Raw genomic sequence first — 27,510 nt, 5'->3', positions numbered from 1 at the left:
TTATTCATACATCCACCAAATAAATTTGAAAGAGTGAACAAAAACCTAAAAAATAATAGTTATTCATTTTATATTCTCTTATATACGATACTATAATATTATACTCTAGTGTTAATAAGTTACGTTTTTTCATTAACTTGCTCCAAGATAATTTACCGATACAAACTCGTAATAATATAGTTAATACAATTTCATTTGAATGTATATTGTAAATTATAAAAGTTCTCAAATTTTTGGTAAAGGAAATATATACTACTTTTAAATAGTATAAAAGAATTCAAATATATATATTTCTAGATATTTTTATATTCTACGTAACGGTAGTCTCTTTTGCTTTAGACTAACGCGAAATAGACGGCTCTGCCTTCTTACGGCGCTCGATCGCTAGCACGAATTTGGAGTGGGACAAACGGCACCGTGCTTTGCTATTACATACCGTTTCTCGATCGAAACGTCTGTTAACGACCTCAGAAGTTGTGTGTTTACATATGACATACACATTTATTGTATTATCGCCAAGTGTTGTTAGTCTTTGGAAGTTTCTCAAAATAATAAGAAATCATAAGTGCGCACATATATTTTTCATGTTACAATGATAGTGGATAAAACATTAATTCATTGCAGCTAATTATTATAACGAAACATACACTTGCATAGAATTTGTGGTATACCTGAATATACATAGTAAGTCATTCAAAATTAAGTTTATTGCTATGTATTTGTCTTAATTCCTTCTTTTCCATTAAATCATGATAGAGACAATGCTGCGTTTAATTTATCAGTTTGTGCTTTCTAACAAAAATATACTTTTACAGATATTTAAGATAAAAGTAGTGTCATGTTTCTAAAACTATTATTAAGTAGCAGTTTAACAATTATCGTCGCGGCGGCTTTTTTAACCGACGATCCGATAATTAAAATATCTCAAGAAAAGTTACTCATCTACCCGAATTATATATTGCCGCAAAAATATGATATCATTATTACACACATCGAAAAAAATATTCTTGTCAGCAACTGCAGCATACATATAAAGATTTTATTTTCAATATCAAGCATAATATTGTATTCACCCGTAAAATATAATATAACCGTGTTTTATTATCCACAATATAATTCTACAAATGGTACAAATGGTAATGAAAAACCGATCCCTTTTATACCGGTAAAATCTTTGTATAATAATGAGACGAACAGTGTCGAATATATATTCAGGAATGATCTATCATTGGGATATTACATTATAAAATTAGTTACTAATATAACTGAAGATACAGGCCTAAAAAACTTTTATAAAAGAGATGAACGACAATGGTAAGTAAATATATAGTAATTTCACAGGGTGTTTATCAAAAAATCCTGGTACAGCATTCTAATTATCAAAAAGTATTTTCTAAGAAAAGACATTTTTATATAAACATGTGCGTATCTGAAAAGTTTTCATTCCTAATTATGTGTCTTTTAAAATCTTAGTAACAAATTTTGCAATTTATTATTATTATCATTATTATTATTATCACTATTATTAAAATGAATGTAAACTGCAAATAAAAATTAATTTAATTAAAGTAATCAGCAATAATACACATCTTATACAACATTTTATCATTAACTGTTTGGACGAATTCAAATATTCCGATAGTGTTTTGAATTGTTTTCAAAATCTAATTAAAAAATACAATTCTGAAAGATTTATGTTTTCATAGAAATTGCTTATTTAAAATTTAAAATTTTGGCAAACATGTCATTTTTATAATGTTTATTAATATCCAACTTCAGATAACTATACTTATGCTGTTTCATGTATTTAAACATGCACATACACGCATACATAGTACTATTTAAGAATTATTTTCTCTATAATATGCGAATAATTAAAAACATATATATTCACTTAATAATAAATTATCACTAAAATATGCAGTTTCTTTAACATGTGTAAAATTATGTATAGAATGGTAAGGTAATATGTCAATGTCAATAATCATAATATATCAATTAAAATCAATTTAAAAAAGTTATTCTAATATTGTGTAATATTGAAATTTATTTTAATTTTATGGAACGAAATTTTGTTTCATTTTAATTTTATTGAAATTTATAATTTTGATACTAAAATATTAACTTTTAAATATTAATTATTTATTTTGTATCTGTATATTCTCAAGTAAACATTTCATCACCATTACGTTTTACTAATGTCACAATACTATCAAAATCATTATTAGACTACATAATAGAATACATTGTACAAGATAAGATATAAAGTAAAGGAATAAGAAGAACTCTATGCCATAATTTTCTATATATATTATTCTTATATATAAACTGCATCCGCGTATATCTTATTTTTATTCAATTTTTAATATTTCTATGTAATTGTCGAAAACTTATTATGATTAATTCATATTTCTAAATGTGATAGGTTGGCAACATATGTTGATACTATTGGAATCCAACACATGATTCCACGTTTGGCCGAATCTTTACACATGTCGCCCGTCTATAATATTATTATAAAACGTCATAAAAATTATACAGTTTTATCAAATATACCGAGACGAACAGTAAAAATGAATAATAAAAACATGACGATGACACATTTTAATACATTTGTAAGGCCTAATTATTTTGTATTTGTGGATAACCGGGCTAATTTATCTCTCATACCTGGTCGAAGTCAAAGTAAGGTCAGAGTTGATATGTGGTGTAGAATGCACTGCGCATTTGCACACGAAATTGTTCAAAATATAACTCTATACTTGTTTGGTAAGTGGGAACGCCTGAATAAAACTTGGCAAATAAATCATATTGCAATTCCGGATTTTCCGGAAAACGAAAGCATCATAAATCTGGGCCTTGCTATTTATAGGTAATTATATAATTAAGAAATATTAATATATTTCGAAAAATGAAGAAAGGATAATAATTCTTGGTACCTAAAATTATCTACATATCTTTTGTCTATTTTAAAAATATTATTTAAATATATTTTAAAAAATAAGTAAAATTGTATAAGACAATGAGAGAAACATACTTAAATGTTTATTATATCTTTAATCTGTATCAACTTATACGAAAAATAATATTAAAATATTATATACAGGGTTTATTAAAAGTGTGGAAACCCCTTAATATTTCGAAAAATACGCATTTTTAAAAAAAATGTTTCATACAAAAGTTATAAGGTTTTATGTGGCGCATTACACAGCAACATTATTATGACCTCGAATAGCGTTGTCAAGGTTATGTGAAGGTCACCTCCAACTTTTTAAATGGGACACCCTATATGCTTTTGCATATTCTTGTAGCTTATCTCGAGAGCTTTCCAAAACACAACATAATTAAGTTAGTTTTCATTAAGTACTTTCCGAGTTATGAGGCTTGAAATCTTTTCTTAATTTTACATAAACCATAAAATATCTAGTAAAATATTCATTTTTCGATTATCTTACCTTAATATTTTTATGTACAAAATAATGAGAGGAATCAATTGGTGTAAAGAAAAAACATAGTTGTTTTGAAGAAAAAATATGTAATTTGCAATTAACAAAAACATATTTTTTTTTAAAAACAACTATGTTTTTAACATATTTCAAACATATTTTTTTTTAAAAACAACTATGTTTTTTCTTTGCACCAATTGATTCCTCTCATTATTTTGTACATAAAAGTATTAAGATAAGATAATCGAAAAATGAATATTTTACTAGATATTTTATGGTTTATATAAAATTAAGAAATTATTTCAAGCCTCATAACTCGAAAAGTACTGAATGAAGAAATACTTCATTATAGTGTTTTGGAAAGCTCTCGAGATAAGCTACAAGAATAAGTAATAAAAAATAGGGGTTTCCATTTAAAAAGCGGAAGTTGACCTTCAAATGACCTTGAAAACGACCTTTAATGTCGAATCCAAGGTCACTATTAGATAGTCCCCTTTGTTCCCTACTACTAACTTTTATCCGAGTCGTTTTCCTTCAAACGTTGATCCTGAAAAGTTATGAGGGTGGAACTTTTAAAATGGGTCACCTTGTATATATATATATGTTGGAAGCATTATTAAATAAGTATCGCATTATTTCGTGATGAGTCATTCATACGCGCAGACATTATAAAACATTAATATATAATTAATATGTTAATTTATAGAATTATTTAATTATATTAAATTCGCAAGCACAAAATATTTTCAACAGTAATAAGCTTTCTATAAAACATTTTTTTTTTAATTTTCAGAGAAGCAGATGTTACCTACATTGAGAATGTCGATTCTGCTGCGAGTAAAATTAAAGTTGCTCACTTCATAGCCCATAAAGTAGTACAGGAATGTTTTTATTATGAAAATCCATTTTGGTCGTTATCTGCTTGGCTAAATAAGGCTATAGTCACATTTCTTGGATTATATATCATCAATAAGGTTAATTTAAACATTCTTTAGCGCAAAACTTGCAAACAATATGATAGATATGCATATATGTATATTAAGTGAGCAAGGTTTGAGTTAAACATAAAGATATATATACATATGTAATGTAAAAGCTCTTTATAATTTTAGCTTTATCTGTATAGCGTACACATTTCTTTGTGAATTAGAATATTACGCGAAGATTCTATATTTACAAAGTAAAATAATAATTTTTTAAAAATGCAAATTTTTCAAGAAAATCAGTAACACATATGTAAAGTAATTTAAAATATTCTTACATTTCTGTGTTTCATTTATTTGTATTTGTTAAAAGTTACTGTTATATTACATTTGTTCGACATCTTTAAATTATATAAAATAAAATTGAAATTGTCATTCAGATTGCATAAATTATACATATATAAAGTTATTATAAAGTTAAACATACGTACATATGGAAATTGTGTAATAAGATAATTTTGCTGTATGATATATTATAAATAATTCTAGAAATATTTAATTTAAAAGTTATATCGTGTAACCATTTTTGTTATCATTATTAATATTATTTTTGAATTATTTATTCCATATTTAAAGAGAGAGAGAGAGAGTATAAGTAACAAATTTTTTTTACATAGACGTAGAAAGTAGCGGTCCTAGTGTATATTGTTACCGCGTGTGTTAAGTCTAATATTAACTAAGTAAATACATTAAAATTATTTTCTATAGGTTCCTCCAAATATCCGGATGATAGACTTGTTTGTGGTACAATTTCAGCAGGAATCCCTCCATTTCGATACTGAATATAATACGTTACTTCATAATACATCATTCAACACTTCTTTCGAACATTACCGTTACATTAAAGGTATGATAATATGTATAATTAAAAATTGATTATATGCGTAAATTTATGAATATGAATGCTCAAAAAGTTAGACAAAATAACACACAAAAAATTTAATTTAATTTAATTTAATTTAATTTTATATATAATAACCTCATTTTATATATACATGGTGTACCGAATTCGCGGATACGGAATGCACAGCGTGATAGTTTGTGCCAAAAAAACAATTTTTTCCTTTGGGAAAATTGCGTCTAAATATTACTTTTTTAATGAGAGCAACTTTAAATTAACGAATAAGCGCTTTAGATCAGTGCTGGAATTTACTTGCAACTTTCGGCCAGATTTCTTGGTTTACACCTACTGTTCCTTTTTTACCTCTTACTCGTAATTAAGGTGCGCTCAGGAACGTGCGCGTCATAAATCTAATGTAACAATCTATCTATCTAAGTTCTCTTTATTGTTTATTAATAATAAAAATAATTATTCTATTATTAATTACATTTAAAACACAAATATTTTAAATTATTACAGAACATATACGTAATTAATAATAGAATAATTATTTTTATTATTAATAAACAATAAAGAGAACTTAGATAGATTGCCACATTACATTTGTGACGCGCACGTTCCTGAGCGCTCCTTAGTTAAGAGCGACCGGCGGCGCGGTCTCTAAGGCGCGAACGGTAAGAGGAGAACAGTAGGCGTAAGCTAAGAAATCTGGCCGAAAGTTGCAAGTAAATCCCAGCACTGTTTTAAATTATGTATGAATCAGGGCCGGCGCGCGCATAGCTTGCGCAGCGTTTGAGCATGTACGCTATTTTATTATTTTGCTAAAGGTTTTATAAGAAATATGCATGATAATTAAATATCGCTATTTTCAAAACAATTTACTCAATGAAGGGACATTTTCCATTTGGTATCACCAAAGCAATGACTAAAAGTAAAATAAGTAGATTACATGTGAATCAATTGGTGTAAAGAAAACACATAGTTATTTAAAAAAAAGAATATGTAATTGTTAATTGCAAATTACATATTTTTTCTTTGAAACAACTATGTGTTTTCTTTACACCAATTGATTCCTCTCATTATTTTGTACATAAAAGTATTAAGGTAAGATAATCAAAAAATGAATATTTTACAAGATATTTTACGGTTTATGTAAAATTAAGAAATGATTTCAAGCCTCATAACTCGGAAAATACGTAATAAAAACTAACTTAATTATAGTGTTTTGGAAAGCTCTCGAGATGAGCTGCAAGAATATGCAAAAGTAGGCGGTTTCGTTTAAAAAATTGAAAGTGACCTTCACGTAACCTTCAAACGACTTTTCAAGGTTAAACCAATGACATCATCTTATGGCGCCCTTCAAGCCATACAACTTTTGTCAGAAACATTTTTTTCTAACTCTAAGTAATATCGAGATATTTGACTGACAAAAATAAAATGAGACACCCTGTATATATATACATATACATATAATTAATAATAATTTATATATATATATATATATATACAAATAATTAATAATAATTTATTACATATATATACACGTAGTGTACATATATAGAGTTTATTTTATTTACCAAATTAGATATGTCTAGAAATAAACATTATAATAAAATAATCTTAAATACATATATTTGATATTTACTTGTTAATCTTTCTCTCAACACACACACACACACACACACACACACACACACACACACACACACACACACACACACACACACACACACACACACACACACATATATATATATATATATATATATATATATATATATACAGGGTGTCAGGAAAATTTTGGTCCATACGAAGTAAGGAAGTAGATTGGCTCAAATTAAGAAGGAAGGACTTGTACTGTTTGGTGATATTCGCAATAATTAACGAAAAATTAAATAAAGAATATCGGCCAATCTGCGTGAGTAGAGGCGCGCGGCGACGAGAGTCGTCCCACTGTAATCTTATACTAGGCGCGCGGCGAAGCGATGGGCGGATCGCTCTCCGAGACATGATGAGTATTGCGATATATCGCAATACCGCGCTGAAAAATGACCCGTCCTTTTAGTGGCGAGAAAATGATGCGCTATCATTTCCACACCACCTTGTGGTAGATAGTATGGTGCGCTTTTTTTATAGTGGTTTCCCCCATAGGCCTATTCCACTCTCAATTTAAATATTTGTGAAAATTGTTCAAAATGCCGTTACTGTACGCTGAATGTATCGTAAATGTAAAAAATTGATGATGACAGTACCTTCACAAAAATTGATCCGTGGTTGAAAATCCCTCGATAAAATGTGTTACACACGTTGGTAATGATACGGACGTAATCCATTACACGTAAAGCGTGATGTACCGCGTATCGCGAAAAACCAAATTCGTGTGTCATATGACGCACGCTAGTTCCAGGATTTTCATAAAATACTTCCAGAATCTTTTTTTCATCTCGTACACGAAGACGCACTGCTGGACCGGTTATCCCGATATTATGCACGACACCCAGTTTCACATAATTATTGCACAACACGTAAAAACGTCCACTTGGTTTTCGCCCGGGAAATCATTCCACGTAAATTGCGGCCGCGCGATAAGTATTTTCTCTCGCTAGCCCGTATGCCACAATCATATCCGTATATTCCTGCAGAGTACACTTCATTTTCACTGTTAATTTACTACGCGAACACATGATTTTTACTAAAACTGTCTCAGCTGTCGCAGGCTGTTGCCAGAGTGCATACGCCAGCAGCACGCAACTACAGCTGAGCGGACATGTGATTGTAATCATAATGCGCAGGCGCCGAGCTCACACGTACGCTTACACTCGCATGTCCGCTCAGCTGTAGTTGCGTGCTGCTGGCGTATGCATTCTGGCAACAGCCTGCGAGAGCTCAGACGGTTTTAGTAAAAATCTTGTGTTCGCGTAGTAAATTAATAGTGAAAATGAAGTGTACTCTGCAGGAATATACGGATATGATTGTGGCATAGGGGCTAGAGGGAGAAAATACTTATCGCGCGGCCGTAATTTACGTGGAATGATTTTCCGGGCGTGCACGAAAGCCAAGTGAACGTACAGTTTTACGAGTTGTGCAATAATTATGTGAAACTGGGTATCGTGCATAATATCGGGATAACCGGTCCAGCAGTGCGTCTTCGTGTATGAGATGAAGAAAGGATTCTTGAAGCATTTTATGAAAATCCTGGAACTAGCGTGCGTCATGTGGCACATGAATTTGGTTTTTCGCAATACGCGATACATCACGCTTTACGTGTAATGGATTACGTCCGTATCATTACCAACGTGTGTAACACATTTTATCGAGGGATTTTCAACCACGGATCAATTTTTATAAAGGTACTGTCATCATCAATTTTTTACATTTACGATACATTCAGCGTACAGTAACGGCATTTTGAACAATTTTCACAAATATTTAAATTGAGAGTGGAATAGGCCTATGGGGGAAACCACTATAAAAAAAAGCGCACCATGCTATCTACCGCAAGGTGGTATGTAAATGATAGCGCATCATTTTCTCGCCACTAAAAGGACGGGTCATTTTTCGGCGCGGTATTGCGATATATCGCACGCCACCATCATGTCTCGGAGAGCGATCCGCCCATCGCTTCGCCGCGCGCCTAGTATAAGATTACAGTGGGACGACTCTCGTCGCCGCGCGCTTCTACTCACGCAGATTGGCCGATATTCTTTATTTAATTTTTCGTTAATTATTGCGAATATCACAAAACAGTACAAGTCCTTCCTTCTTAATTTGAGCCAATCTACCTCCTTACTTCGTATGGACTAAAATTTCACTGACACCCTGTATATACAGGGTTTATGTTTTAATACACAGAGCCTAATTTCTTATAGTTATTTAAAATTCACGCCGGCGGAAGATGGCGTTATTCTTCAATTTAATATATAATTGTAGGCGACCGAGAAGTATCGAGTTGAAGGGTCTGAATAGCTCAGTGGTAAGAGCAGTCGCCCGGCAAGCGAAAGACTCGGGTTCGATTCCCGATTCAGCGACTTTCGGCCCGATATTTTTCTCGCCTACAACATTACAGGGGGGAAAGAGGGATAATAATTAAATAAATTCTCGAATTGAGAATTATTTAAATTTGCTTGGTATCGTACCAAGAAAATTTGTGCCCTGTGCACACAAATAAGTTTCAACGAAAAACTTATTTTCTCGTTGAACTTACGCACTATCATCCGCGTTTAGCTCTTATGGCCTGTTTAAATTTAAGTTTATGTTTTAATACACAGAGCCTAATTTCTTATAGTTCTTTAATTAATTTTTCGTTAATTATTGCAAATATCGCAAAACAGTAGAGGACCTTCCTTTTTAATTTGAGCCAATCTACCTTCACACTTCGGGACTGCGAAAAGTTGTCAGATACCCTGTATATACAGGGTGATTCAAAATAACCCCTGTGTCCCTGAAATGACATATTCTTGAATCAATTCTAAGACGATTTTTCCTTCGGCAAAATTTCGTCCGAAGCTTAGTTTTTGAATTATTAAAGGAAGTAGTTAACGTATGACGGGTCGAATACAAGAGGCAGGCAAGGGTGGCGCGATTCACCGTCAGACGCGGGAGCTTACGCGGGGCGCCTGCTGCGATCAGCTGATCGCTATACACATACAGAAACACATGCGAACACACACATTCTCTCTCTGTCTCTCTCTCTCTCTCTCTCTCTCTCTCTCATTCGCTCACTCGCCTGTATTTTTTTTTTTTTTTTTTACGAGAGAGGGGAAAATGCATTTTATGCATACCCACCGGTCGATCCAGTGAGTTATGTGGGACTCGAGTACCAAGTCCAATTACCAACTCGGTACTCCCTACCCACTAAAAACCCCTCTCTTTTCACGAATTTCCATTCACACACTGTCCCTCTGACTTCCCGAGATCTGTTTTCACATAACGTCAAAAAATAGTTATTATTACCTTGTTCGATGACTTTTGATGTATTGCTGTAATTGCTTGAAGGAGAAATGAATTTTCCGATAGATCGTACGTTCTCAAATTTAACGTAGATATCACGTTGCAAAAGACAAGAAATCCACACTAAATTATTAACTGAAAGTTTTTCTTCTTTCATGAACTGTATTCTTTTATAAACTTTAACGTAATCACATTTATTTACTCACTCGATGAGACGAGAAATTTACTAATGACTCTATCACTAATCACTATTAATCACTGTCGAATAATAACTGTTGGCGATTAAAAATCACTCGATGAAAGAAACACGCGCGGACACGTTACTACACGACACGACGACGCGACAATGCGACGATAATTACTCGGCGACTGCAAGCAATTTTTTGTCATGGTAGGTTGCGGTAGGTTAAGGTACTACTGGCGCTATCGAACGCGATCATGTGTTCGATTGAAGAATGCGGTAAACATAATAAACATTTAACATATTAATATTATTATTATCATGAATGTATGTGATATCCATACATCGTATGATATCTATTTAAAAATTAATTAGATTAAATAAGTGTTTTTAAAATATTTATTACTTTTACTATTATCATATAAAATATTAATATTAATATTAAATATTTATTTAAGATAATAGTAAAAGTAATAAATATTTTAAAAACACTTATTTAATCTAATTAATTTTTAAATAGATATCATACGATGTATGGATATCACACACATTCATGATAATAATAATATTAATATGTTAAATGTTTATTATGTTTACCGCATTCTTCAATCGAACACATGATCGCGTTCGATAGCGCCAGTAGTACCTTAACCTACCGCAACCTACCATGACAAAAAACTGCTTGCAGTCGCCGAATAATTATCGTCGCATTGTCGCGTCGTCGCGTCGTGCAGTAACGTGTCCGCGCGTGTTTCTTTCATCGAGTGATTTTTAATCGCCAACAGTTATTATTCGACAGTGATTAATAGTGATCAGTGATAGAGTCATTAGTAAATTTCTCGTCTCATCGAGTGAGTAAATAAATGTGATTACGTTAAAGTTTATAAAAGAATACAGTTCATGAAAGAAGAAAAACTTTCAGTTAATAATTTAGTGTGGATTTCTTGTCTTTTGCAACGTGATATCTACGTTAAATTTGAGAACGTACGATCTATCGGAAAATTCATTTCTCCTTCAAGCAATTACAGCAATACATCAAAAGTCATCGAACAAGGTAATAATAACTATTTTTTGACGTTATGTGAAAACAGATCTCGGGAAGTCAGAGGGACAGTGTGTGAATGGAAATTCGTGAAAAGAGAGGGGTTTTTAGTGGGTAGGGAGTACCGAGTTGGTAATTGGACTTGGTACTCGAGTCCCACATAACTCACTGGATCGACCGGTGGGTATGCATAAAATGCATTTTCCCCTCTCTCGTAAAAAAAAAAAAAAAAATTTACAGGTGAGTGAGCGAATGAGAGAGAGAGAGAGAGAGAGAGAGAGAGAGAGAGAGACAGACAGACAGACAGACAGACAGACAGACAGACAGAGAGAGAATGTATGTGTTCGCATGTGTGTCTGTATGTGTATAGCGATCAGCTGATCGCAGCAGGCGCCCCGCGTAAGCTCCCGCGTCTGACGGTGAATCGCGCCACCCTTGCCTGCCTCTTGTATTCGACCCGTCATACGTTAACTACTTCCTTTAATAATTCAAAAACTAAGCTTCGGACGAAATTTTGCCGAAGGAAAAATCGTCTTAGAATTGATTCAAGAATATGTCATTTCAGGGACACAGGGGTTATTTTGAATCACCCTGTATATATGGGATGTTCCGAAACTAACGCTTGATATTTTAAAGGCAGATTCTCTGGCCAATTTAAAAACGATTTTTCCTCAGCGAAAATGTCGAGGGAGATCATTATTTTTTGCATATTCCCAATTTTTGTCATCATGTATCTTTCTAACTAAACCTTAAATTAAAATTCTATTAAAGTAAACTCTACCTAAAATTAACTAAAGAATGTGACTTTATTAATATTTTATTCCCATAAGCCTTAGTTTGCGAAAAATCCTTTATTTTCAATCATTTATAACTCGAAAACTATTAATGCCGCGATATTTTCGCTGAGGAAAAATCGTTTTTAAATTGGTCAGAGAATCTGCCTTTAAAATATCAAGCGTTAGTTTCGGGACACCCTGTATATATACATATATATATACATATATATAATTTTAATTATTATTAACTTAAGTATTGTTACTTAAGTATTAAGTATTGTTATCTTATATTCTGATTTAAATTATGTAAATGTAGGAGCCTGTATATTGCGTATGTTTCAACATATGGTTACTGAAGAAGTATTATGGAAGACTATCCGCATATATGTAAAGGATAAGTAAGTAATATACTGTACTACTATAATTACTGTATTACAGAAAACTAAATATGATGAGAGAGAGAGAGAGAATGATTGATTATATATCATAAAATTCTCAAATTTTATAGTTATTTTTATTTAAACTTGCATCGTCTCTTTCATACTTTATTATATAACCATACACAATTTCTTTTACCTTCAATGTCATTAAATATTCAAGATAAACTTTCAATTTACACATACATTTATCTTTTAAAAATAATCACATTAGGATATTCCTAATTAAATTATAGTTAAACTATAGCATATCAAATATTTATAGAAACTATAAATCATATTATTAATTACATAATTATTTATATAACTAAGTAAATTATATAAAAAGTAATTAACAGCATATTAGCAATTTTATATATTGTCATAATATTGTGGTAATTTTATATATTGCTTATAATACTTTTTGACACTGATAAATTTTGCACAAATTTTATAACTTTAGCAAGCCTGCTGATACTTTTGGTAATGTTTTGAAGAACTTTTCGACCACACAAATATCTACAAACAATTTTGTTGTTATGAGACAGATAATTAATTATTGGACAGATCAAAAATATTATTCTGTATTAAAAATAACACAAGGTGATTATCATGAAGAGTGGGCATATATATCGCACAATTTAAGTAAGATGGCGGATTATGTCATACCTATAACATACAGGGTGACCCATTTTAACTTAGGCAGCCAAATAACTCGAAAAATAAGCACACTACGAAAAAATGTTTAGAATCAAAATTTTGTCATTTCGAGGGGGACGTACAATGACGTTAAAATGAGCCTCCCCACCCCTCCCCCTGGGCGGTGAGGGGGGGCAAGTTTGAAATCTTAAATGGGAACCCCTATTTTTTATTGCATATTCGGAATCTTTGGCTAAAAACACATACAATTTGTCTGAAACATTTTTCTCGATTCATGATAGATGGCGCTGTAATCGACGAAATTCAATTTCTTCGATTTCTCTTACTGAGAACCCATGCTTACGATTCTGCAATAAATTAACAATAAAAATACCACGTTTTCATTGTTAATACTCGAAATTAGTCTTAAAACAAACTTCTCATTATTTTTTATTACTCATTAATTACTTCTCAAGAAACTGCTTTTAGCGTAACCTGCCCTTTAGGCAATTTGAATGGTCCAAAGTACCGAGACATTTTGGACTTTCCATCTGATGGAGTTCCTCTAAGTATCCCTCCAAAATTTTGTCCATTTAGTGCCAAAGTCACAAGTGTTTATGTATTTTTTTAACATTTGTACTCTGATAAAATTCTGGTAAAATGGCAAATTATACGCCTACAGAAGTAGTCGATATTCTTATAACCTTTGGCGAATGTGGTAGAAATTACAGACTTACTGCCCGTACTTATGCGGAGCGATTCCCAAATCGCCGCCATCCTACTGATCAACAAATTATAAACATTGAAAGGAGATCTCGTAATAATCCACTTCATCGCGAAAGGCGAAGGAATAGACTTCATAATAATAATGACCCTAGATTGCTCGCAGTTTTGGCTATGGTTCATCAAAATCCCCATATTAGTACCCGTCAAATAGAACGAGAACTGGGAATCCCTCAAACTACGGCATATAGATTGTTACGATCAGTCAATTACCATCCGTATCATATTACTCTGGTACAGGAATTAAGTGAGGCCGACTACGTACTCAGAGTACAATTTTGTAGATGGGCTCTTGAGATGTTAGATCAGAATCCAGATTTTTTTAGTAATGTTTGTTTCATTGCTGATGAAGCAACATTCATCAGCAATGGTAGTCTCAATAGGCATAATTGCCACTATTGGTCACCAGAAAATCCACATTGGTATCGTGAGGTGCTTAATCAACATCGTTGGAGTTTATATGTATGGGTAGGCATTTGCAATGGCCAAGTCATTGGACCTCATTTTTTTGAACGTCCAATTAATAGTCCAATGTATTTAGAATTCCTCGAAAATGATTTGCCAGCATACCTAGAGAATGTTCCCCTTGCAGTTAGACTAAATTTATGGTATCAACAAGATGGTGCTCCTGCTCATTATGCTCGTATTGTACGGATGTTTTTGAATCAAAGGTTCCCAAATCGGTGGATAGGGCGGGGTGGACCAGTTCTGTGGCCTCCGAGATCACCGGATTTGAACCCCCTTGATTTCTTTTTATGGGGATACGTTAAAGATGCAGTGTATAGTAAAGCTCCAACGACAAGATTGAATATGATGGAAAGAATAAGAAGAGCTTGTGAAGCTATAACTCCTTTAATGCTAGAAAATGTACAACGTAACTTTCGCTGTCGATTACTGTTATCCTTAGAAAATAATGGTGCACACTTTGAGCATCTCCTCCATGCGGAGAGAGCTGATAACAATGCAATCTTGCCTTAACTGGTTGGGTCACCACACGACCTTGCCTTCACTGGCTGGATCACCACACGACCTTGCCTTCACTGGCTGGGTTACCACACTTTCAAGCACCCCGAATTGTGAGAGGCGAGGGGACTCACGTTAATCAAGCACCCCGAAGGGAACAGAAAACTGCTACGTCCACGACGTTGTTCCTGGGTTACGCTAAAAGCAGTTTCTTGAGAAGTAATTAATGAGTAATAAAAAATAATGAGAAGTTTGTTTTAAGACTAATTTCGAGTATTAACAATGAAAACGTGGTATTTTTATTGTTAATTTATTGCAGAATCGTAAGCATGGGTTCTCAGTAAGAGAAATCGAAGAAATTGAATTTCGTCGATTACAGCGCCATCTATCATGAATCGAGAAAAATGTTTCAGACAAATTGTATGTGTTTTTAGCCAAAGATTCCGAATATGCAATAAAAAATAGGGGTTCCCATTTAAGATTTCAAACTTGCCCCCCCTCACCGCCCAGGGGGAGGGGTGGGGGGGCTCATTTTAACGTCATTGTACGTCCCCCTCGAAATGACAAAATTTTGATTCTAAACATTTTTTCGTAGTGTGCTTATTTTTCGAGTTATTTGGCTGCCTAAGTTAAAATGGGTCACCCTGTATACTACACAGACGCATCAACATTTTACTGGTACTTTAAATAATACTTTATTGTCTTTTCTGACTTTTGGATTACATTTGAATTTTAAAGAGGATGGCTGGATACTATTTAACATACAACAAACTGGTAAATGTGTAACAAATTTATCATACTTTATAATGTTTTTAACATAATGAAAATTTTATATTATTTTAATTATATATAAGCTTCTAAATTATTTAAACATTTTTCATTTGTTATATATTCAAAATGATTGACTGTAAAATATAATAATAAATATTCTGTTATTCTCTAAAAATGAATCAGTGTATTATCACTAAAAAACAATAAATACTCACTTATTATAGCAGTACAAGTACAGTATAAGTACAGCACTGTAAATCACTAACATTTCACTGAAAGAATCCGTAATATTGACTGTTTCAATCAGTATTAGTAAGATTTTATTTATATTTATTATTAAAAATTTTATTTTATTTATATTAAATATATGTTGAACTTGTTATCTTAAATAGATAATGAATGGATCATTTTCGTTTATTCACCGGACATTGATTTGTGTTCGATTTATAAAATCGACTTAATATCTAAAGTTCCTCTGTTCAAATTGTATCAGAAATTAAATCGAAGTAATATTTTTAATTTCATTTTTCGCCTTTTGCAAATTTTAATTCTCTAATGACTAAAACTTACTTAAGAGATAGCGCATCGTAGCGGTAAACAAACAAACTAGCGATTATTGGTTTTACAGTGAAATTTACTAATTTTACAGTGAATTTTACTTCCACTGAATGACCATAATCAATGAGATATAAGATAAGGTAACAAAATATAAACGTTTCCTGAAGAGGAAAGGTCAGTGAAACACTCGCTGATTCTCTTGTCAGTGAAATCTTATTTTACTGTTAAAATTAGTGATATTTTCATTGACTCATTTTTAGAGAGTACATTATCATTTATAATAAATATAAATACTACGTTTTTTATAATATTGAATAACAAAGTTATTTATTCTTACAAATATACAGGGTGTAACTGAAAAAGCGCCTACGGAGCAAATAACGTTATTCCTGATTAAAAATCGAGTCGAAAAGTCCTGAACCATTTTTTTCTATAATGCTTAATAAAGCGGTAATTATTGAGTGAAGTTGCACCAATAAGCACCGACCTTTAGCTTCCTTGTTGAAATTTCTTTTTAAGGAAACGTTTTTGACGGAAGAAATATGATTTTTAATGCAAATTAAGGTTTTTCACATTATTACAACGCATAAAAATATTGCACGATAGCGGCATAACATAGCGCCGAAACGGCGGAGCGCTCACGCACACTACCAGGCGCACCGCTCACTGACGTGCGCCCGTCTAAAGGTCGGTGCTTATTGGCGTAACTTTATAATTACCGCTTTATTAAGCATTTTAGAAAAAATGGTTCAGGACTTTTCGACTCCATTTTTAATCAGGAATAACGCTATTTGCTCCGTGGGCGCTTTTTCAGTTAGACCCTGTATAGTAAATTTGATAATATATCTTCTGTATTAAATATAAATATGTAATTTCAGAATTTTATTAAATTTCTGCAATACATTTAAATCTTCAATAAAATTGTGTTTTGATATTGTATATTATTAGACATGGATATTTTAATTAAAGTTTAAATACAATAAAAACTTTCTTTTTCTTTTCTTAAATAGTTTTTTAAATTCGCAATATAATTCTTTAAAATAAGATATAATTATATTAATTTAATAATACATGTATATATAAAAGTAGGAATTTTTTTATGTAATTAATATATTTATTATTTGATAATTTAATCAATTTATTTAATATGTTACAAACTATTGCAGATCAATTTTATTATCAATTTTATTATTTTGGTCATACATTTTGTATTAAATAGCATTATTAAATAGCATTTTGTGTGTGTGTGTGTGTGTGTGTGTGTGTGTGCGCGCGCGTGCGCATGCATGTGTAAATTTTAAGCAACATGATTTTAAACCATTTACAATCCACCGTATAACACCAAATATAATTAATGATTATAATAAAGAGACAAAAATATACAACAAATAAAAATCTAAAATAAAAAAAAATTAATTAAATAAATTAAGTAAAAAAAATTAAAAAATTAGAAGTAAATAAAAAAATGAAACAAAAATATTAAGTAATAAAAAACAAATATTTCACAAATATTTAATATTTAATAATAAAAACATAAGCTTAGAAAAGTTTGAAGTAATATTTATTTGTAAACATTACTTCAAACTTAACAATTAACTTTATACTATTATTAAATATTACATTTAAAAAAATTATACACATACATATATGAGAAGTAAAGTTATTATTATTTCAATTTATTCTTATTTGAATTGATTCTCTTCACATATTTAGCGTAATATGATTTACAAAGGCTAGGATTTTAGAATTAAATGGTGCTAACAAATTACTTTGTTACATTGTAATTATTATTAATTCTATATTTTACAAGAGTAATCTGGAAACGCCGCGCTAGATGTGTTCGGTGTGTATACATGAATGTGTGTATGTGTGCGCGTATGTTTTAAAATTAACGCGGAAGAGAAACTTAATATAAAATATAATAATGATACATTCCCATACGGAAAATAATTGGTATTAGATATCCACTAGATATCCTTCATGGGCACTAAGGATATCCATGAATAAAATGTTGCGTCCGCGGAACGATATATCTCAAATCGCGCAACACAACGATCGGCACTCGCGCACACGCTTGCGCACATGGAAATAACACTCGTGTTAAAGGAACGCAAGAACTTTAATAACATCAGAGAACACAGAATGTAACAGATATAACGATAATAATCACACGGGAAATCGAGACGCGTCCGCCCAGCTTGACAGCTGGCTTCCAACTCAGCTGACTCTCGTTGTTTATAAACAATTGACCACGGGATCCGGACAACGGCAGAGCCGCAATGACTCGGGCGCGCGCGTAACACTGCCCCTCCTCTTCAAGATTGTCGTCCCGACAATCAGCAAGGGGCTCGATGACCAATCTTCGCGGACTCCAGGGACCCCGAACGATATCTTGCTCTCCCTGAGCTGTTGCTCCCGGTTACCGAGCTTCGCTCCGACCAGGCCCCAATCCACTGGGCAGACTCCCAATCGATTCCTTCCAGGGAGTTGGCCAGACCCCCAAGAATCGACTCCAGGGCAGCCTCCCATTTCAATCATCTTCCTCGTGCCCGGCGCAAGTCTTTTTTTTCTGTCCCTTTTCCTGTCCTTTCCGTGCCTTTCTTCGGACAAGAGGGGGGTATCCACCGTGGACCCATCGTCCTAAAAGGACTCCCCAAATACCTGCCTCGGCATTCGCCCTCCGGCCCACGGGAAAATCACGGCTCAAAAACCGTGGGCGAGGCAGCCTTCAATTGAAGATTTCTACTTCTGAAGTTTCGGCCAGATCACTCCGACGCGTCTCCAAAATTTTCTTCCCTTTAAATAAAAAACAGTAAAACGAGTAACTAGTAACACTAATTTTCATTAAGTTTCCCTTTTTATCTCTTTCGGGCCTCGGATGTAAAACCATTCCCTAATCAATTTACAATTTGGTAGTCCCTCCCACAATTCTTCGAAGATTACTCAACTATTACAAATACACGAATGCCCCTTACAAAAATATTCGGAATCAATACAACCATTTTCCTAATAAACACTAAAAAAACCACAACGAATATTGCCGTCCAGGCATTCTAAGAATGAGGAATTACCCCTATTCGAGATACATCCGAGTCCGCACAAATTTTAAACACAACAGCTTATTCTTTAATAAGTTATATTCCGAAACAAAACATTTTTAACATAACGATTTTTTTATAAACCACGCGAGCCGATCTAACCGCGTGAAGCCGCTCTTACAGAATAACAATTATTCATAATATTGGAGCGACTTAGCTGGATCGTTTGCCTCCTCTCCCCCCTTTCTCGGAGCATTTCGCCGCAGCTGCTCCGTATACTCCGTCCGCTGCCGCATTCGTCCTTCACGGAGCGTTGCCATTTTTAACGCCAGGATGTTCTTTTCATTCTCGGGATTCTCAGATCCTTTCACTCCCGGGATTCTCAGATCCTTTCTCCCCGGGATTCTGGTATCCCGGACGAGCCCCCAAAAATGTTGCGTCCGCGGAACGATATATCTCGAATCGCGCGCGACACAACGATCGGCACTCGCGCACACGCTCGCGCACACGGAAATAACACTCGTGTTAAAGGAACGCAAGAACTTTAATAACACCAGAGAACACAGAATGTAACAGATATAACGATAATAATCACACGGGAAATCGAGACGCGTCCGCCCAGCTTGACAGCTGGCTTCCAACTCAGCTGACTCTCGTTGTTTATAAACAATTGACCACGGGATCCGGACAACGGCAGGGCCGCAACGCGGGCGCGCGCGTAACAATACAAAAAACAGTCATTAGAAATGCTATAGATATCCAAATGTCCGCATTTCGAAGTTTCGTAGATATCTACAGGATATATAAATCAATATCCTGTAGATATTCGTACAACATTCAGTGGATATTTATGTATAGATACATTTATTATTAATATAGATACATTTACTATTATGTATTGATATTGATTTTTGCAAGGACATTTATTCTTTTATAATAAATATGACGGAATTCGCCATAAAAAAAATTAACCGTCTGCGGTTAATTTTTGGAGCTCTGGGGCTCCTCTCACAAAAGATAGAAGAGATACGGCTATAACAGTCTTCGAGCTAATGCGCTCTTTGACCGATAAGCTATGACTCGCGGAACCAGTGCCGCGGTCTTATATACTGTCTTAGATTGGATATGGATCCCTTTCGGGTTAGGCGTTTTCCTTTTACCTAGCGGCAAAGCGTGAAACTCGTGGATATATATGAATATCCATTGGATATCTTTGGTAGCTACTTGGTGGATATACACTCACATTCAAAAAAACGGAATACTAAATTTTAGCAAAATATTTTAATATCTTTTAATGGCAACAAATTAGCAAAAATCACCGTATTGATATGAAATAAAGCTCAAATTAATCAGTCCTCTTAAAAATTAAAAAAACCAAATTTGAGTTACAAAAAATGTTTTACAAAATGACAAATGCTGAAGATAGACTTTGAGAAATAGAAAACAAATTATTTTTTTAAACTGCTGCATTGCTCAGGAAAATCGACTCCCTGGTGCAAATATGTTTTTAAGCTTATTTATTTCTTAACAAATTCATATTTTAATAAATTTTTTATCTTTTTTGATAAAGTTACACCGTTTTGAAGAAAATGTTATAAAATGAAACTATCCTTGTAAAATCTGCAATTCAGAAATAAATTATTATGGAAAACTTTTTCAAAAAAGAAATTAAAGTGTAACTCGATCCAAGATGCTTCATAGAGATAGACGGTCAGATTCAAATCTTTCCTCAAAACGACATAACTTTATCAAAAAAGATCGTAGAAAATTGATTAAAATATGAATTTATTAGGAAATAAATGGGCTTAAAAACTCATACATTTTTGCACCAGAAAACAAGAATTTTTGTAAAACTTTTGTACCAGTTAAAAAAAAATTTATTTCCCATTTCTCAAAGTCTATCTTCAACGTCTGTCATTTTAAAATATCTTTTGTAAAATATTTTTTGTAACTCAAATTTGTGTTTTTGCTTTTTAAAAAAAATGTTCAGGTTTTAATTTGAGTTTTGTTTAATCTTAATACGATGATTTTGGGCTGATTTATTGTTATTAAAAGATGTTAAAAAATTGTGCTAAAATTTAGTGGCTCGTATTTTTTGTGTGTGAATGTAGATATGTGGATAATATGTGTACATTTAGTAGATATTTCTGGTAGCTATTTAGTGGATATAGATATGTGGATGTTATATATACATCTACTAGTTATCTATAGAGGATATGGACCTCATATAGACATTTAGACATTTATTAGATATCTATTAGATAAATTTTTCCGTGTGGGTTTAAATTCAAATATATAAATTCTGCATATTCCACACTACATAACTATGACTACACAGAAGATAATTCTTTCTCACATTATGTTATTATTTATTAGGACTGCGCAACAACATAACATAATGTAACAGAGAATAATCTTCTATATAGTCACATAATTATGACTATATACAAGTTTTTAGGGTTGCGCAGCAACATAACATAATGTAAGAGTAAATATTAGGGCTGCGCAGCAATATAACATAATGTAAAAATGAATATTAGGGTTGCGCCGCAACATAACATAATGTAAAAATGAATAATCTTCTGCGAGCCACATAATTATGACTATATACAAGTTTTTAGGACTGTGTAGTAACATAACTGCAATCATAGAAGTTTATATATTTGCTGCGTAGCCAAGAATGATTGTAGAAATATCATATAATGATAATTATATGGCTATGCAGAAGATTATTTTCTCTCACATTATGTTATATTATTTATTATTATAACTATGCTGCAAATAAAAATAATTATTATTAATAATAGAAAGAGAGAAAAGCTTACCTATTTAGGAACATTTTCTTCAGATATGTCCATATTTTGTAAAACTTTTTTCTGATAAATATAACTTCAAAATAAATAACTTCACAATTATTCTTTATTCTTGCACTAGACTGAACTAGAACTGAACTTGCACTGAATCAGTGCAAGCGAGAATTAAGAGTATAGGAGTATAGGAAATAAAAAACGCTTGAAGTGCAAGAGTAACATGATGTCACATCCCAGGCAGCACAGTGACATCTTCAGGACGTCCAGGACGGACATTACGGATATCCTGTGGATATCCTAATTTATTCCTAGGACATACTCAGGATATCCTGAGGAAGAACAAAAAATATCCGAATATTAGTTCCTAAGACATCCTCAGGGTATCCTGTTAAGCATCCTCAGGATATCCGTCGGATAGCTCCAGAATGTTCTCCCATTCAGTATGTAATATTATTGAAACATTATTGCTGCCATATTTCAAATATTTAAAATATTATACTTTTTAATAGTATTACAGAAATATTTCATGACCGTTTGTGTAACACTTCTGCTATGTTTCATGTCCGTAATCATTTCAAATCGGCAACTTCGTCGAAAGATTTTAATAATATCACTGAAATATTATTATTCGTTTCTGATAAATGAATATCTTGGAAATTTATAAAAATATATAAATGCCCTCGCGGTATTAAGAATACTTTAATACGCAATAAACGTGCTATTTTCCATTTATCCGATTAATTTCAAATAATTTGTTTTTAAATTATTTTAAATTAAGTCAGTTTATCAGAAAACTGGCTAAAAAGAAGAAATATAGTTCGGATCTTATGTTATCCTTTATATAGCGCCTTCTTGTTGAAAAATTGAATACGATCCAAACAGCACACGAACGTCTCTTGGATCTCCTAAGGATGTCCTGCACGAATATAGGAGATATGCTGAGGATATCTGTTTGTAATTTTCGTACATTCTGAGGATGTCCTGAGGAATAGTAAATGAATGCCTCACATAAAGCCTAGATATATCCTCAGGAGATTCTATTTCAAAGTCCTAAAGATATTTGCAGGATGTCCATAGGAAATCTTATAACTCTTGAAACATCTGCAATACATCCTAAATTGGTCCAGAATATATCGTTGAGGTGCTTTATATGCTATTTTCAGGATTAATTTAGGTTATATCCAGCATATTTTTTCGCATATTTTATATCGCATTGCTTGATTTGGCAGTTTATATGCCAAATATATGTTTGTATATGCAACGCATATATAATTTTTTAAATTTCTTCTTAAATAATCCTGAAAACATATGCTGGACATAATCTAAATTAATCCTTCAAATAGCATATATATAGTACACCGAAAGAATTCTACTCTCAACTTGAGAATATGCCACTTATCTTTAGAATATATTCTACTAAATAGACGTTAAGAGAATCCTCTTAAATTAAGAAGAAAATCTTCTAAAGAGATATTCTTATTAAATATTCTTATTAGATATTCTTAACATACAAATAAAAATTTCTTTAGATTTAATAAATTTTGCTGAAGTCAAAGAAATTTAATTATTGGTCTAAAAGTCTTTTTCCGTCTAATTTCAAATAATCTGTTTAATATTCTGAATCCTAACAAGGAATCCAGATTATTACACAAATTATTTTAAATTCAATTTAAAATTAAACTGATAAACAGATGATGTCAGAAAGAGGATCCTGCTCAAATGCACATAATCAGAGAACCTGTGTGTGAACAATGTCCTCTTTTTCGCACCACTGCTAAGAAAAAAAAATATACTTTAGATCTTACGTTAATACAAGTCCTTTATATACATTTTATGATAAATATTGCATACGAGAAAAGTTAAGAGTGGTGTCGCTGCGTAGCGGCAAATGAAGAAACATGTGTCATTGCACTGCACGCATGTCCCACACGCGGAAATCAAGTTGCGGCGCAGAAATCGCAAATTAAGAATATATTCTTATTCATTAAGAATATTTATTAAGAGAACTTATAAAGTATACATTTCAAGAATACAATTTTTCAGTGTATCAATCACATATTTTCTGAACTAATTTGGGATGTAATGAGGAACACAAAAAGATATCCTTAAAATATTTCTTATAGCCACGCAGGGTTCCCTTAAAAATTCCAAAAAAGCATCCTGAGCTGTTTGAATTATGATCCTGAAAACGTCTTGTGCTGTCTAGATAAGGAACACAAAAGGATATCCTTAAAATATCTCTTACAGTTCCGCAGGACTCCCTTAAGAGATCCAAAAAATATTCTGAGCTGTTTGGCTTTATATCATATCCTGAATAAATCCTGCGTATATCTCGAGAATATTTAGGATATATTCAGGATCATCCTGAGAATATCTTGTGCTGTTTGGGAAGTTAGTTAAGTTTGGTGTAGCATCGCGTAGCGGCAAAGCTAGAAACACATTCTAAATATGTAATATTATATATTTCCAAACAAACAAATATAAAACTTTTTCTGAAACATTTCAGATACAAAGCTACAATTGAAATGTTAATGAAATATTTCTAAGCATTATAATATTTTAGTAATATTACATGCCGAATGAGTTAAGCATTTATGCACTTATAAGCTTTGTTTTCACTCATTCCAGATAGTAAAAAACTCATGTGAAATGTGTTCACGATGTCTTGAGGAGTTTTATAAAATGTCTTCAGGATAGTCTTGGATATGCCTCAAGACATGTTTGGATAGGATATGTATGTATAGGATGATATTAGGACTTTTTATATTTGAATTTAATAAATATACATAGTGAACTCTCTAATGGAACAATGGACATTAAAGGAAGATTTATACCTTGTTGAAATTTTTAACATCTTAAAATTATTTCAAATATTTTATTATAATTAATGAAGTTCGCAAATATACACATAAAATATTTAACATTAACATAAATATCTTAGAAATATCCCAGAGTATCCTGGACATATTCAGGATAATTCTGAAATTGTCCCAGGATATCCTAGACATATTCAGGATGATCCTGAGGATGTCTTGTGCTATCTGGGATATTAAATAAAATAAAATAAATAAACAGAATAATATTAATAATATTATTTATTATATTATTATTTATTATTTATAGATTATATATTATTATTTATTATATTATAAATTGTGAAAATGTTTATATTATAAATTTGACAAAATTTTAATTTTTATAATCTTTTTATAATTTTTTTATAAATTTTTAACCTATTACATTTTACTATTAGTCAAATATTACCTTTTGTAATTGGTATTGGTTATAACGATTGATTTGCCAAGAGAATCTCTCTATTTCTCAGCCGTTCGGAATCGGCATTAAACTGTAGGTCCCATATACGTGTGATAATCTGGTGCGCAACACAGGTATATAAAAGAGAGAGATCACTATGTTCGGACACGAACAAAAGGACTATGAATGAAGATAACGATTGATTTAACGCGATTGTAACTTTTATTATATTTTAACTTTATTTAACTATATGAGATATTGAGATATTAAACTATAAATATTATAAAATCTTTTTTATTTTAACCTTTAAGATCTTTACATTTGACAGTTACTTTACTTTCGTTTGAAATTGCACACGAGTGCTTTGCACTGCTTACTCTATCTCCAGACTGAAGGCAGTGCAGTGAACTCGTGCACTCAGGTCAGCTACACTGGAATAACGAACAGTTACACCAGTTCCGGAATAAAAAACGCTTTAATGTACACTTTTTGAACTAGTTCAGTTAGTGCAGGAATAAAAAACAGACCTTATAACTTCACAATTTAATAATAATTACTGACAACAATTTATTATCATCAATAACAATAATTTGACATATAGGGTTATGTCAATTATTATTCCCGCCACTACTTCGAGATGTCTTAACTTCAACTCAAGTATAATTCCCTATACGGTTGCTTAGAACGAATCTTATTGGTGAATCATTTTGCTTCTTAGATTCACTCGCAGCCAATGAGAAGACGTATAGACGAAATAATATTTATTTTTCTGCTTTTTATTAATAAAACAAATAACGATAATTATATGCTTGAAACCTTCCTTGATTAATAAGAAATTGATGTGCAAAAGATGATATCGAAATAAAGTTTAAAGTTTAAAGTTATCGAGAATACCCGTTACAATCAATCCGAACTCGATAACGCATATTCCCTTTACCGTAGGTTTGCAGTAGTCGGGAGTAAAAAAGCTTTTTCATTTTCATTAATTTTAGATTATGTTTTTATATAAATATATAGATAATAACAAATAATATTATATAATATAATGCAATTTGTTTATTTATATAATTAAAAAATTGGATTAAATTTATGGATTTATTTATTATTGGATTAAATAAAATTTCTTGTACAACTATTATATATACTCAATTTTAGTGCAAAATAATTTCATATATATAATATTTTACAATCCGTTTTTCTATTTACTTATAATTTTTGATACCTTTTTTATCTGGGTAAATGTACAAAAACAGATACTTATATTGATAAATCTATCTGAAAGAATTATAGTCGCTATATAATTTATTTGTTATCGGTAGGATATTATCGGGTCAATTACGATATCGAGAATTGGCGAAAAATTGCAAGTTATCTAAATTCTGAAAATTATATGCAAATACATGTTCTGAATCGTGCCCAAATTATCGATGACGCTTTCCACTTAATGGTAACAGGCCAACTTAATTCCACTGTATTTTGGAATATCACGAAATATCTATCACGAGAAACAGATTACGTAGCATGGTATCCTATGTTCAAAGCTTTAGAATATCTGTCCAATATCTTTCTATTTTCGGAAACAAATTTTGGAAACATCAAGGTAAATATTATAAATTGTCAATAATGATGTTAAATATACTAAAACATACTTATTACATATATTAATAATTATTAATCATTATTACATATATTAATAATTAATAAATATTACATATATTAACAAAAATTACATATATTAATAAATTATGCGCTTTTATAACAATAATTATCATATACTTTTCAAAAAGAGACATACAATAAAATACATGTAGCTAAAAAAATTTGATTACATTTTTTAAATATATTTTGGATGAAAGATAATCTATTTGTAAATTAATATTCGAATAGATTATGTAGGGGAGACCGGAGACAAAAGTAACAGCGTCATGAAAGTAACAAGCCTCCTACTAAACTACACAATATGTTGAATAATTTATACTATATATATTACTTATATTATACCCACACAGAACATGACATCCATTGGAGGTCCATATAACCTCCATACCCCCATGTGAC

General features: G+C 31.8%; 1 protein-coding gene across 1 annotated transcript in view; it reads left to right on the top strand.

The window, feature by feature from the left end:
* Positions 1 to 838: 838 nt before the first annotated feature.
* Positions 839 to 27,510, top strand: part of LOC145961226 (aminopeptidase N-like) — a 32,855-nt gene continuing 6,183 nt past the window's right edge. The window contains exons 1-8 of the mRNA XM_083081221.1: positions 839 to 1,314; positions 2,426 to 2,872; positions 4,240 to 4,420; positions 5,138 to 5,276; positions 12,536 to 12,617; positions 13,099 to 13,318; positions 15,650 to 15,794; positions 26,772 to 27,052. Coding sequence (XP_082937347.1) covers positions 839 to 1,314; positions 2,426 to 2,872; positions 4,240 to 4,420; positions 5,138 to 5,276; positions 12,536 to 12,617; positions 13,099 to 13,318; positions 15,650 to 15,794; positions 26,772 to 27,052 — 1,971 coding nt within the window. The remainder of the gene's footprint in view (positions 1,315 to 2,425; positions 2,873 to 4,239; positions 4,421 to 5,137; positions 5,277 to 12,535; positions 12,618 to 13,098; positions 13,319 to 15,649; positions 15,795 to 26,771; positions 27,053 to 27,510) is intronic.

This window comes from Camponotus vicinus, unplaced genomic scaffold (assembly GCF_025532165.1).
Source record: "Camponotus vicinus isolate PSW18456_S1 unplaced genomic scaffold, iyCamVici1.0 SCAF_11, whole genome shotgun sequence".
Lineage (NCBI taxonomy): Eukaryota > Metazoa > Arthropoda > Insecta > Hymenoptera > Formicidae > Camponotus > Camponotus vicinus.
Note: the sequence above shows the minus strand (reverse complement) of the source record. Positions and strands in the feature narration are given on the sequence as shown.